The sequence below is a fragment of the Xiphophorus maculatus genome, chromosome 8 (assembly GCF_002775205.1).
Source record: "Xiphophorus maculatus strain JP 163 A chromosome 8, X_maculatus-5.0-male, whole genome shotgun sequence".
In the NCBI taxonomy this organism is placed as follows: domain Eukaryota; kingdom Metazoa; phylum Chordata; class Actinopteri; order Cyprinodontiformes; family Poeciliidae; genus Xiphophorus; species Xiphophorus maculatus.
The window spans coordinates 4,432,377-4,445,439 of record NC_036450.1 but is presented as its reverse complement, the minus strand read 5'-3'; the positions used below and the strand labels follow the sequence as shown (position 1 = coordinate 4,445,439).

Genomic DNA, 13,063 nt, shown 5'->3' with positions numbered 1-13,063 from the left:
TGTGATTCCATCTCTTCACATTTCAGTAAATGTGAGATTTATCCATCAGGTTAAACCTTTGTAGAAATCCTCTTACTGCTCTGCAGACGGTCAGCCAGCTCCTCCTGCTTCATCCTCCTCAGGAAGTTCAGTGTGATCTTCATCACTGCCTCTCTGCTGCTCCTCCTCTGCTCTTCATCCTCACCTTCCAACACCTCATCATCATCTCTCTGACTTTCTAAACATTCTGGGTCATTTGGACTCAGAAACTGATGGATCTTCTTCAGCTCGTTCTTCAGAAAAGTGACAATATTGGCCTCCAGCGTCTGGAATAGAATAATAGATGAAGGAAACATCAGACTGAAATCATGGAGCCAAACACCAGATAGATGTTTGACAGACTGACAGTCCTCTGGTCTACAAAGAGCAGCATGGAGATGACTGTGAACAGAACGCTTGGAAAAGTTGTTGTTCATATACAGACCATAAATATGGAGTCCAGCTGTGTTTGATGCTGCTGGGCAGATTGACCACTGGGAACCTCTGAGCTCTGCTGGTCCACTCTGTGGAGGAACCAGGAACAATTAGGAAGTCAGGAAATATTCATCCAGCAGTATTCAGAGATGAAATCACCAAGACTTTCACATTAAATGTACTTGAAGCAGAAAAACAGAGCATCATATGAACAAAATGGAGTGAAGTTAAAAAGAGGAAGATGAACTACAAGGATGAAGAGCAGTAACACCAAAATCACCTAGAAGACATTTTAAAAGGTTGATGCTGAACTTGGACTTCAAACTGTCCAAACTGTCATTAGATCTGATGCTGGTGGAGACAGTTTCCCAGAGCTTGGGGACAGTGGAAGTGAAGGCTCTGTCCACACAGGTTCTACAGGACAGTGTGGGACATTCATCATATTCTGATGACTAGATCTGACGTGATGTGGACATGGAGGAGGTTTGAGATATGTGGGTGTGTGTCCATGTGGGGTCCTCTTTGTCTTTCAGCATTAATCTGTGTTTAATCAGACTTAGAGACTAATCCAAATATAAACCTAGAAATGAAATTGGTATAATAATGTTTTGTTATCATTCTTACACTAGTAGTTTTACTAAATTGTTTTTCATTTAAAGGTTTAGTGTTCTCACCACAGAGAGGAGGAATTTGTAAAACTGTGTGAAAGACAAAACTTGCTTTTTCCCTTAACCTTGAACATGTTTTCTGCAGCTGTTTCCCTTTCTACTGAAATACTCCTTACTTGTGAAACTGCCTGTGTGTAGAATGTAGTTTCTGTTTTCCTCCTTCCTTGTTATCAGAATAGCCCTTTTCTGTTAAGATCACTCTCCCACATCCCATTCACTCCTTCCCTGTGTTAATAAAAAGACAAGCGCTGCAGCAGAGTGTAGGAACGCACGATGAGCGGCTAGAAGAAGCAGTTTTCTGTGTCTTCCCCCTTTTGCAAAAGCTTGGTTGAAAACTAATAAACGTTGTTTGTGGTTCTCTTTTATGTAGGTCGAGAAAATACCTATCAGAAATTTACTTCTACCTTTGTGTTTCTGTGTTAATATTAATATTTGATTAAATAAATGAGTCTGTTTCATTTGGAAAAATTAAGTTATTGCTAAACAGAAGAAAATGCATTTAAATGTTTGTGGGTCAAAGGTCATGTCAACATGATAGTTTCTGTGTCTTGATTGAAAAGTGAGTTCATTATGGGTCATTTTTGTCCCCGTTATTCATCAGCAGTAATTGGGTGATTCTCTGAATTCTGTACATTTTGGCGTCTCAGATTACTTAAAAATATACCACAATAATTGTGTTTTTGATCACTGCATCTATTGAAGGACTCTTTAAACCTGTCATGAGGTGTGGTGAGGGTTGGTGAGGCAGACGCTGTAGACCCAGGTAGGATAAATTAATGGATTTAATGATGAATGTCCAGAATAACACAGTCCAAAATAACGGGCAGCACGGCCGAGCGGAAACCAGGGCTCGACACCGGTAGCAACCGTACAAAGGAATGGACACTGAACAACACGAACGCACATTAGACGAGGACCCGACGAGGAACAAAGAACACAGGTGGAGTTAAATACACGGGAGGGTAATCACAGAGACGAGACACACCTGGGAACAATCAAGGGGAGGACAGGACAACGAAGAGACGCAAGGACACAAAAAACTCTAAATGAACACAGAAAACACAGATTCTGACAAAACCTCCAGGAAAATATGTCTCCCCACCTTATTCATGAAATCCCAAACAGTATTAAGAATTTCTTTGTTACTTAGGTTGCATTAAATTCAACCCCATAACAGGACAATTTCATTCCTCTGTGCCTTAATTAAAATAACTAATTGTATTTATATCTTATTTGATTCTGAATCATAATAATTAGACTGATAAGTAGAATATGGCAACTTGATGGAAAAGCTCTTTTCATAAATCATAAAAATATACTTTAAAATAAACATTAAATCAGGCTTTTTTATGTTTTTGAATCATTCTTTAAACTTTGCATACAGTCCAACAAATATTAGTCTAATATTTGCTGTTATTATAAAAAATCATAATAATGTATCAAGTAACGGTTGAACCCATTGTAACAGTTGACCAAACTGTAACGGGGTTGAAGATTTTTACTAAAAGTTGCCATAAGTCCACATTAGCTGGGTTATGGAGCAACATATGATATGATGAAAACAAGAATTAATATGTTTCAAAGACCATTCTTTACTTTTTCCCAAACAACAATAATTATCATTTACATGCCAAAAATGTTGAAAGGTTGAGCTTGACAATGACGATGTTTGGATAAAAAATAATCAAATATCGGTAAGAAACTATATTAACACTTAAATCTCTTTACAGTGTGAGCGGGAAAAAACTTAAGTGATGTCACTTCCAGGGTGCTGAGGAAATTGGACTGAACCATTATTTATAAAAAGGAGGGATTGGTCTGCTGTTACAGGGTTAAACAAAACTGGAGGGACATGATTAAAAAGTGATATTTTATAAATAATTCATGCATTTTTGTCATATTTTTTTATTTAGATTAAAGTATACCTTAAATGTTTAAAATGGTACAAATAAGTTGCAGTTACTGGTTAGTTTCATTTGTTTTATATTCAGTGAAAAATTAACATTGGTCAGTGGGGACATGCTCATTTGGCTGATCTCTACGCTTCACCAACCCATCAAATCTTTCAAAACATAATTATTAAAATATATTTGTATGTTATATTACCAAGACACATGGATATTTCCATTACTTGATTTTTCTCAAAAAATGTGGGTTGCATTATATGAAAATATAGAGAACTGACAGCAAAATTAGATTTTCATCAGTTAACACTAGGACTACCAGGATTTTGAGAAATTCCTATCTCTACCAAGAGGGGCCAGATTGGGTATCTTCCTAGAGCTACCGAGAGAGGGCCAAACTGGGTTATTAGCATCCAAATGTGGCCAAACTGACGACTCTGAATGGTCTAATTAGCATCCCTGTAGATGAGCAGGGGGGAGGAGAGCCAAACTCACTACATCAACTTTAACGCTGATTGTCCTTGGAACAGGATAGACATTTTGAAAATAACTACTTCTGGTGGTTCCCAGATCTGGGAGACTTTGCACATGCAAATTTGCATGCTGCCTTTTGTGCTGTGGAGTATAAATATCTGGACATTCACTCAGCTTTTTAGTTTGCAAGAATCAAGATGGCGAAGAGGACACAGAAGCTGATGAATGCTGAAGGGGCTTTGGAATTACTTATGCAGAATTCCAAGCCTTGGGATTCAGAAGGAGAAGATATAGATGAAGAAGTCATAGACAAAGAAGACCTAGACGCTCAACCGGATTCGGACTCTGAGCTCTCTTCAGGTTAGTTTTCTCAACCTGCTTATTTTATTTTCCTGACTATTTTGTTATTTAGAAAGAAACAAAAAGTTGATTTGAAATTGTTTTTCTTGCAGATGAGGAGACTCTCCCGCTACCAAAAAAGAGAGCTCGTTCGGGGAGTGAGCCGACAGAGACCACGAAGGATGGTACAGTGTGGCGGCAGGAACAAGTGGGGACACATCTCCATTTCACTCCAATTGAGCCGTACGCCAAAGATGGAGAGCCAAGCGCTAAGGCCAGTCGAAGCATCCGGAGTCGCCTTCAGAGCTTCCTCTGTTTTATTACTCTGGAGATGCTTCGTACCATTCAACAGTGGACCACCCAACATGCACGTCAGGAGCAGCAGGATTGGTTCATGGATCTCCCGGAACTAATGGCATTTATTTCAGTCATTATCTTGCGGGGGGTGAACAAGGTTCCATCACTATGTGACAGCTGGTCAGCAAACCTGGGAAACCCAACGATCATTTCAACTATGGCCCGAAACCGCTTCCAAAACATCATGCGACACCTACGCTTTGATGACATGTTTACACGCCGTGAGCGAGCGGAGACCAACAGATTCGCTGCAATCTCTGATCTTTGGGAATCGTTTGCCGCTAACTGCATCTCATCCTACAGCCCTGGTCGACACATCACTGTTGATGAACAGCTTTTCCCCACAAAAACCCGCTGCTGTTTCCTTCAATACATGGCAACAAAACCGGACAAGTTTGGCATCAAGTTTTGGGTGGCTTGCGACTTGAAATCACAGTACATCTGTAATGTCTTCCCATATCTTGGCAAGGACCCCAGTCGTCCCAGCGGGGAGAGACTGTCCGAGACTGTAGTGATGAGGCTGATGGAACCGTTCATGGACAAGGGCAGAACTGTAACCACGGACAATTTCTTCACATCACTGTCACTTGCGCAACAACTGCGTAGCCGGAAAACCACCATCCTCGGCACAGTCAACAAGAGAAGCCGGGAAATTCCTCGATCCGCTAGACAGATGGATCGCACTGAATTCACCACTCAGGTGTTTTCAACCTCTGATGCCACGCTGACTGTGTATGTGCCCAAAAGGAAGAAGGTCGTTTACATTCTCAGCAGCATGCACAGCGTGGTTGAGACTGAGGATACCACCAGAAGAAAGCCAAACACCATCAAACGATATAACAAAGCAAAGTGCGGTGTGGATGTGATGGACAAAATGGTGCGGGAGTACAGCGTGCGTGCAGGAACACGGAGGTGGCCAGTTGCCGTGTTCTACAACATGATTGACATGGCAGCACTGAATGCGCATGTGCTGTATCAGGCATGCACTGGGGTGCAGGAGAGACGGGTGGACTTCCTGGTGGAGCTCGCAAAAGAGTTGGCTAACTCTCATGTGAGTGAGAAGAAGGCGTGCAAGGAGCAACTGCTTTGCCAACAACCTGCCACACCCAGCCCAGGCAAAAGGGCGAAGTGCCAAATCAACCGTCGATGCATTAAAAATAGTACAAATAGGAGATGCGTTGACTGCTTCAAATACGCATGTGGCAAATGCAGCAAGCCCATGAACTGGCAGCGCCAGATGTGTGCCGACAGTGCAGACAGTGCACAGAATGAGGGCTGAAATGCCACTCACACACACACACACGCAGCCCCCTGCTGTCCCACTGTGCCTATTGCAAATAATTGCGGAATTGTTTTATTTCTTGTATTTTTTTTATTGTTATTAATGACAAAAATAAAAAGCATTCAAACAAATAACAGTTGTTCTTTTGTATATTTTTTTTGTATATCTTCTGTATATCTTCTGTATCCTCTTCTCCATCCTGCTTCTTGCAAACTAAAAAGCCTCTTGACCTCTTGACTTAGACACAAATACATCTGGTACCTGTCTGTAAAATTTCTAATTCTCCATTTAAAATATTAAAAATAATTCATTGTGCTTTTTTGCTAAAATAAAACTAAGCTAAATATAACATATATATAATCTTTATATTATATAAGCAGGGAAATTACTTCGCTTTTGCAGCATAGAGAATAGAGACTATCTACAACTTGAAGTTGTAGATAAAATAAAATAAAGAAATAACATGAAATTTAAATTGATTAGCACTAGGAGGGCCAGGTTTTCGATTTCTCCCCAGACTGGCTGAAACAGGGCCACAAGACCCTGTCCAAACTGACGACTCTGATGGCTCAAATTAGCCTCCATTCATCCATTCTTCTATTCTTCTATTGTACATGTGGTCGTTGACCGTCAGGCCAGAAGGTAGGGATGTGAATAGTCCATGTTGGGGGTGGGTATCTATGATACCTACAACTAGTCAGTTTAGTTTTGAAGCATACATGAAGTGTTTTTGGAGAGATGTGACTTTTTGCAGCTGATCCATGATGTTGTGCTGCATTATCCAGGTCATTTTGCCAAATGTACATAGAGTTTGCAAAACATACAATCTGTTTCAAAAAATATGCAAAGGTTTTTCTAAAAGAAATTAGTAATGTTTTTCTTTGAAATAAAGCTAAGAGGGTTTAAAATGACAGTTTAGAAATAAACTAACCAAATTAATTGTGTTGATCCACCTCAGAAAAATCATGCAAAAAGTGTAAGCAAAAGAAATCTGGGAGACTTTGCACATGCAAATTTGCATGCAGCCTTTTGTGCTGTGGAGGATAAATAGGTGACTGCTTTACCTATTTAGTTCACAAGAACTAATGGCATTTATTTCAGTCATAATCTTGCGGGGGGTGACCAAGGTTCCATCACTATGTGACAGCTGGTCAGCAAACCTGGCAAACATGATTGACATGGCAGCACTGAATGCACATGTGCTTTATCAGGCATGCATTGGGGTGCAGGAGAGACGGGTGGACTTCTATTTTACTGTCAGTCCTGCACTTTATATTTTATATTTAGATTTATATTCATATTTTATACTGTATTTTATTTTACTCACAACATTGGAACCTCAAACATTGTCCTGAGCCTGAAGTGTTCAATGACCCTTCTTTTGGAATGCAGAGTTCAGCTTTGCCCCCCTCTTGTGGTGCGTCAGTAATGGCCTTATTTACATAACAAAGGCGCCTCTTCACACCCTCTCTCGGAGGGCCAAACTGGCCCCTCTCTGGTACCTGGACGAAGATTCCCATTTTGGGAATCTTTGGTAGTTCTAGTGATCAGTTAATCAATGGTCCCTCTCGTATCACCAGAAACAGTCAAACCTTAATAGATTTAACCTTTTCAAACAAACCTGGTCGAATCATAAAAACCTATAACTTAGTGTGCGGCTTATCCGACCACAATATCACTCTCATTGGAAGAAAATTACCTCAAAGTCGTTTTGTCAGTCATTATAATACACAGAAACAGATTTTAATACAAATTCCAAGAAAGGATGGACCCAAATTTGAGGCCGAATTAGCAAGGGTTAATTGGGATGACGTCCTAAACCAGCATCAGGTAAATGATTGCTGTAATACATATATTCTCAATGTTTGTGATACTATGAATAAGTTTTTAAAAACTCAAATGAAGGGACGAAGAAAAATACAGCTACCTTGGGTATCGGATGACATTCGGCAGTTAATGAAAAAGAGAGACTATGCCCTAAAATTGTTTTTTAAATTCAAAAGGACCACAGATTGGCTGTTTTTTAAAAGTTTGAGGAACAGAGTAGTTAAAGAAATGTACAAATCTAAAGCTAAATATTACATAAACGTTTTGTCAGGAGCAGGAGGGAATGGTAAGACGATCTGGAAACAGTTAAACAGTTTACTGAGCCCCAATGTACGCACTGATTACAAATATGAAGGTAGCAGAAAAAATCCTAACTGATCCTGTTCAGCTAGCAACAATATTTAATGATTTTTTCCTCTCATCAGTTAAAGATTTGGCATCAAAGTTCCTACCAGCTCCAATGGATTTACATGGTACAAAACCAACCAAAAATTGTTTTGATTTGTTTGAGATAAAAGAAATTCATTACTCTGATGTTCAAAAAGCTATCAATAGCTTAAGCATTTCTTATGCAAACGATATGTATAATTTAGATGCTATGTTTTTAAAAAAATACTGCAATATTTTAGTAGAACCTTTAACTCACATAATTAATATTTCCATCAGAACAGGGCAATTTCCCGATGCATGGAAAAAAGCTTAGGTGAAACCGATTTCTAAATCAGGAAGTCCCCATGAAATCAGTAACTACAGGCCAATAAGTTTTGTTCTGGTCATGTCAAAAGTGCTGGAGAAAATTATTCTAGAACAACTACTATTGTATTTAGAAAGTAATAATCTTCTGCATCCTCTTCAGTTTGGCTTCAGACGTAATCGTTCTACAGAGACTGCTATAAGTCTGCTGCTTGAAAATGTTAAACAATCACTTGATAGGGGACAAATCACTGGTGCAGTTTTCCTGGACTTGAAGAAGCTTTTGATACGGTGAACCACAACTTACTGATCTCAAGGCTTTCATCATTTAATTTCTCAGAACGATCATTGTCTTGGTTTCAATCATACTTGAAAGATCGTGAACAGTGTGTTGTCATCAATAATAGTAAATCTGTCTTCTGTAAAATAGTAACAGGGATTCCACAAGGAACTATCTTAGGTCCAGTCCTTTTTAGTCTGTATGTTAACAGTCTTCCTGATATTTGTCCTGAAGTTAACTTGCAAATGTTTGCTGATGACACTATTGTTTATACATCAGACAAGAACAGTATTGTAATCAGTGAAAAACTTCACAACAGCCTGCAGAGATTATCATTATGGCTAAATGATTCTTGATTAACTGTCAATACAAAGAAAACAAAATGTATTTGCATTTCAATCAAGAAAACATCATTACAGTCCTTGAATATTCAGATCAATGGGGACCCTATTGAGCAAGTATCACAAGAAAAATATTTAGGAATAATTCTGGATGCTCAGTTAAATTTTAGGAGCCATGTTGACAAAATCAGCAAAACTGTTAGATCAAATGTAAACTGTTTAAAAATTATTAGAAATTGTTTAACTCTTCACTGTGCAGAGATATTTTTTTAACTCAATGATCCTCACATTTTTCCTATGGAGCTGCTGTCTGGTCTCAGACTAGTCAAACTAGACTCAAACCATTAGCAAGTCTCTGTAATCGGGCTTTGAAGGTTTTATATCAAAAGCCAATCAGATTCCATCATTGTCACATTTTGGCTAAATTCGGCCTTTTGGACTTTCCTGATTTTATAAATTATGATCTTTTAAAATTGATTTTTAAGTGTTTAAATTGATATGCACCTACACCATTAAGTAATTGCATACAGAGACTGCAGGGCAACAGCAGATCTACTAGAGCAGCTTCAGATGGAAACTGTAAGGTTCCCTTTCGAAGAACCACGTTTGCTCAAAGTGCTCTGTCCATGAGAGGATCTGCAGTTTGGAACTCACTTCCTGTTGATTTAAAGTCTGTAACCAGTTTTAGTACGTTCAAGAAACAAACTAAACTCTGGTTATGTCAAAAACAGAACTGTACCCATTTTTGATGTTTCATGTTTCACTGTTTGTTTGTAGATGTCGTCAACATCAAGCTGTGCTATTTTAAATGATCATCATTTTAACTTTAGAGGTACTTTTTAAAAGCCCATCTAGGGACAAGTGCTGCGAATTAGCTGTTGCTATAGCGCTATGACGCAAACATGGGACTGCTGTTTTGATCAGTTTGTTTATGTCGATGTGTGTCTGTCCCCATCAAATAAACTCAAATAAATAAATAAATTAATTAATAAAATATTTGAGATAAACCTGTGAGACACAAAATGCACCGAATTCAGAGAATGACCCAATAGCTTATGTATGTAAGAGATCATCTGGTTCTGAAAGATATCCACATGAGATATTTATTTAGCTTAACTGTGGAAATGGTTAATAATCCACTATGTTGGATGATGTTTGAACCACAGAGATGAAACTTTAATTATAAAATTAATTAATAAAATCCTTTTTCTTTCAGCATTACTCTGTCTGGAAAATAAATTACATGTAGATTTAGAGAACAATCCAAATATCAATCTAGAAATTAAACTCACTTCTGCCTTTTGTGTTTGTGTGTTAAATTAATATTGGATGGTCATAATAACAGATATAAACTGAACAGTTACAGCAGTTAGAAACAGCTCACCTCTCTGATGGTGGAGATCCAGGAGATTTAAAGTGAATGAAATCATCCTTTGACCTGTCACTCTTAAAGGACACACAGCTGGGTTCTGGTTCTGGTTCTGGTTTGAGTCTCTGATGGATCCTGACAGAAACATGATTATTAAAACTTAATCAGCAAAGAGGAGCAGCAGCAGCTTCATCACCACGTCTGTTCTGGCCTGATATAGCGAACACTGTGTGAAAAGGGCTGTGGACAGTTAGAGATGGTGACCTCACCTCTGACCTTTGCTCTGGCTCTCATCTTCCCCACACAGAGTGGTTTTAGAGGGAGGAACTCCCTCCTCTCTGTCCTCACACTGATCCATGCTGCTGAATTCACATCAGCTCACACACACTTTCTACCTTCACCTGCAGAGGAAACACACATCATTCATCTGCACATCAACTCTGATCATCCTTTACATCATTAGAGCTGGAAAAAGATCAGCTGCTCCTCCTCTGATTGGCTCTTCTTCTCTGCTTCATATCAGTGTCAGGTGAATGCAGTCAGACAGCAGAGAGGCAGAGGAAGCTGCCATCAGCTGCTGCACTTCTACTATCAGTCCACTAGATGGTGGCCCTGAGGTGCAAACCACTTCACCAAATTCAAAAACGCTACAACATTAACAAAATGGAAAGGGTATGTCCCAGTTGGAGACCTGAAAAATCACTGATTGGACGACAGCGCTTTTGAACCGGACGTTATCTCTTGATAACTTCCGGTCGGCTCGTTGTTGCGATGCTCTATAGCGTCCGCCATATTGAAAGTGGCTTATCTGCCAGCAAGCTAATACAATTAAATGGACCGAACTTCTTAAAGTGCTGTTCTACAAAGTATTTTAAGGTAATGAATGCCACTGACACAATCTCTCACACACTATTATATTTATAGGAATGACAAAAAAAATCTAAGGGCAACGTTTCAAACTTTTTGATGTGATTATTTAATTGTTTTGAGGCACAATAATTACATTTGATACAGCTGATTCTGTTAAATCATTTTTATTGATGAACACACACACACACACACACACACACACACACACACACACACACACACACGCACACACACACACACACACACACACACACACACACACCCCTTAACAGTGATGTATTCATGAACATATTAACATAATTCCATAATTCAATGTGCATTTGCTATTTGAAGATATGAATAAAAAACGTAACTTCATTAACATTTTAGGCATTTTATTGTAAAGACCAACTTTGATAATAGTTGTCAAACTTTAGCTACATATTTTTACTTTAAAAAATATTTATATGATATAGTGTATTATATTATTTATATAGTGTAATATGTCAAAATGTGCTGTCAATAGCAATGTGAACAAAATCTAACAGACAAAATTATTTTTAATTTCTTTACATAAACTGTCATAATACTCTAATACTTCAAATTGAAATATTTCACTTAAAATACACAAAAAGTGAAAGAAAAAAGTGCACAGTACATGACAAATTTATTCATATTATACTGGCAACACAGAGCAGAGGCAGGGGTTCAGTCTGCTGGTCAAACTGGGAGCAGTTCAGTGACTGGGCCTTCTGAGACATCTGGCCAGCTACAGGTTAAAGCGAATGATAAAAATGATCTAACAGTGTAATAGAAAATACATCCCTGATTCATTCACATTCAGGAAACTAAAACATATCATCACCATATGGGGGCATTGGCTTAGCATCTAAACACAAACATTGTGGAGATGAGCTGCGAATCAGAAGTCTGAAGAAAAACATCTCCAGCTCTGATCTTTATGGACGTGTCCTGATTAAACCCCCCGCTCTCCGCGCTGCTCTCTGGATTAATGTTCTTTCAGTCTGTTATATCAAACAAATTATTTTAATCTACATCTTACAGACACCATTAAAGTACCTTAAAGTAACCATGTTTGAGACAAACAGCGACTTGTCTTGCGAACATCTAGGTAACCATGGCAACAATAAACAAACGGCTATCAGGCCCCTTACAGGTTTCTCATTGCCTCTCCCTCTTTAGAAAAACTGCACAGTATAAAAAAGTTAGCTAAGCTAATAGTCAGAGTAGTTAACTGGAGCAATTTAGTTACAAAGGAAATATTTCTCTGTTGTTTGGAAGTTTGTTTCACCACAGAAATGCACAGTACCGGCCACAAAGTCAAGAAATTCTGCTCGTAAATTTACGATATTATTATCTTTAATTCTTACCTGTGAAAGGTAAACGCAGTGGGTCCACTTTGTACTATAAAACGGTTGAAACTAGACAACGCAGCACGTTCTCTCCACTGCCACTTTCAAGATGGCGGCGACGTAAGTAGGACTCCGCGTCTACATATTAATGCCTTATTGTCCAATCAGCAATTTCTCAAGTCTCACACTGGGACATACCTCTTCCGTTTTGTTAATGTTGTAGCGTCTCTGAAGTTTGTAATTGTGCTATGTTAATGTTGTGTTCTTGAATTTGTTGAAGTGGTTTGCCCCTCAGGGCCACCGTAGCTCCAGGGTCTGGGGGACAGAGGCATAGAGGCAGATCCACACCTTCAACACGTCTGATGGGAGCTAGAGAAACCATCAGAGTTCAGAACGTGTCAGATTAATTGCCATATTGCCCCAGTGGATTATATAGTAGGTTGCTCTTGTCATTGGTTGCTAAAAACTTTACAAGACCGACTGATTTTAGTGACATAGTGGGTGTAAAGTGTTGAATAAAAATGTTGTGCTACATGTCTGGCTTTATTTTTACTATTACATTTAACTTTATGACACACAAAATTACAAGTGGATCGTCCATCTTGTCTCCAAGTGTATTCTGGGTAAAGCTTGTCACCAGCCGTCCACCAACGTCATCATCAGTCACTTGGCAACAGATGGCAAACTATCTGGAGCATTTTTACAGACTAAGTTAACATGACTGGAACTCCATGGAGTGAAAAGGATGAAAAAAAGAGAGCAAGGAAAAGCCAAAAACTGGACGCATATTTTGTCTTGGAGATGAACCGGATTTTTTGTTGGCAGCGATTCAGACCCACCAAAACTGGCAACCC

The 13,063-nt window shown here is 38.9% G+C and overlaps 1 protein-coding gene across 1 annotated transcript in view; it reads right to left on the bottom strand.

Annotated features, from left to right (window-relative positions):
- Positions 1-13,063, bottom strand: part of LOC111609555 (NLR family CARD domain-containing protein 3-like) — a gene marked incomplete at its 3' end in the record, with an annotated part of 46,996 nt that overhangs the window by 28,309 nt on the left and 5,624 nt on the right. The window contains exons 3-7 of the mRNA XM_023338685.1: positions 12,511-12,578; positions 10,257-10,280; positions 10,003-10,122; positions 464-542; positions 77-305 (exon numbers count right to left, since the gene is read on the bottom strand). Of these exons, the coding sequence (XP_023194453.1) occupies positions 77-305; positions 464-542; positions 10,003-10,122; positions 10,257-10,280; positions 12,511-12,578 (520 nt within the window). The remainder of the gene's footprint in view (positions 1-76; positions 306-463; positions 543-10,002; positions 10,123-10,256; positions 10,281-12,510; positions 12,579-13,063) is intronic.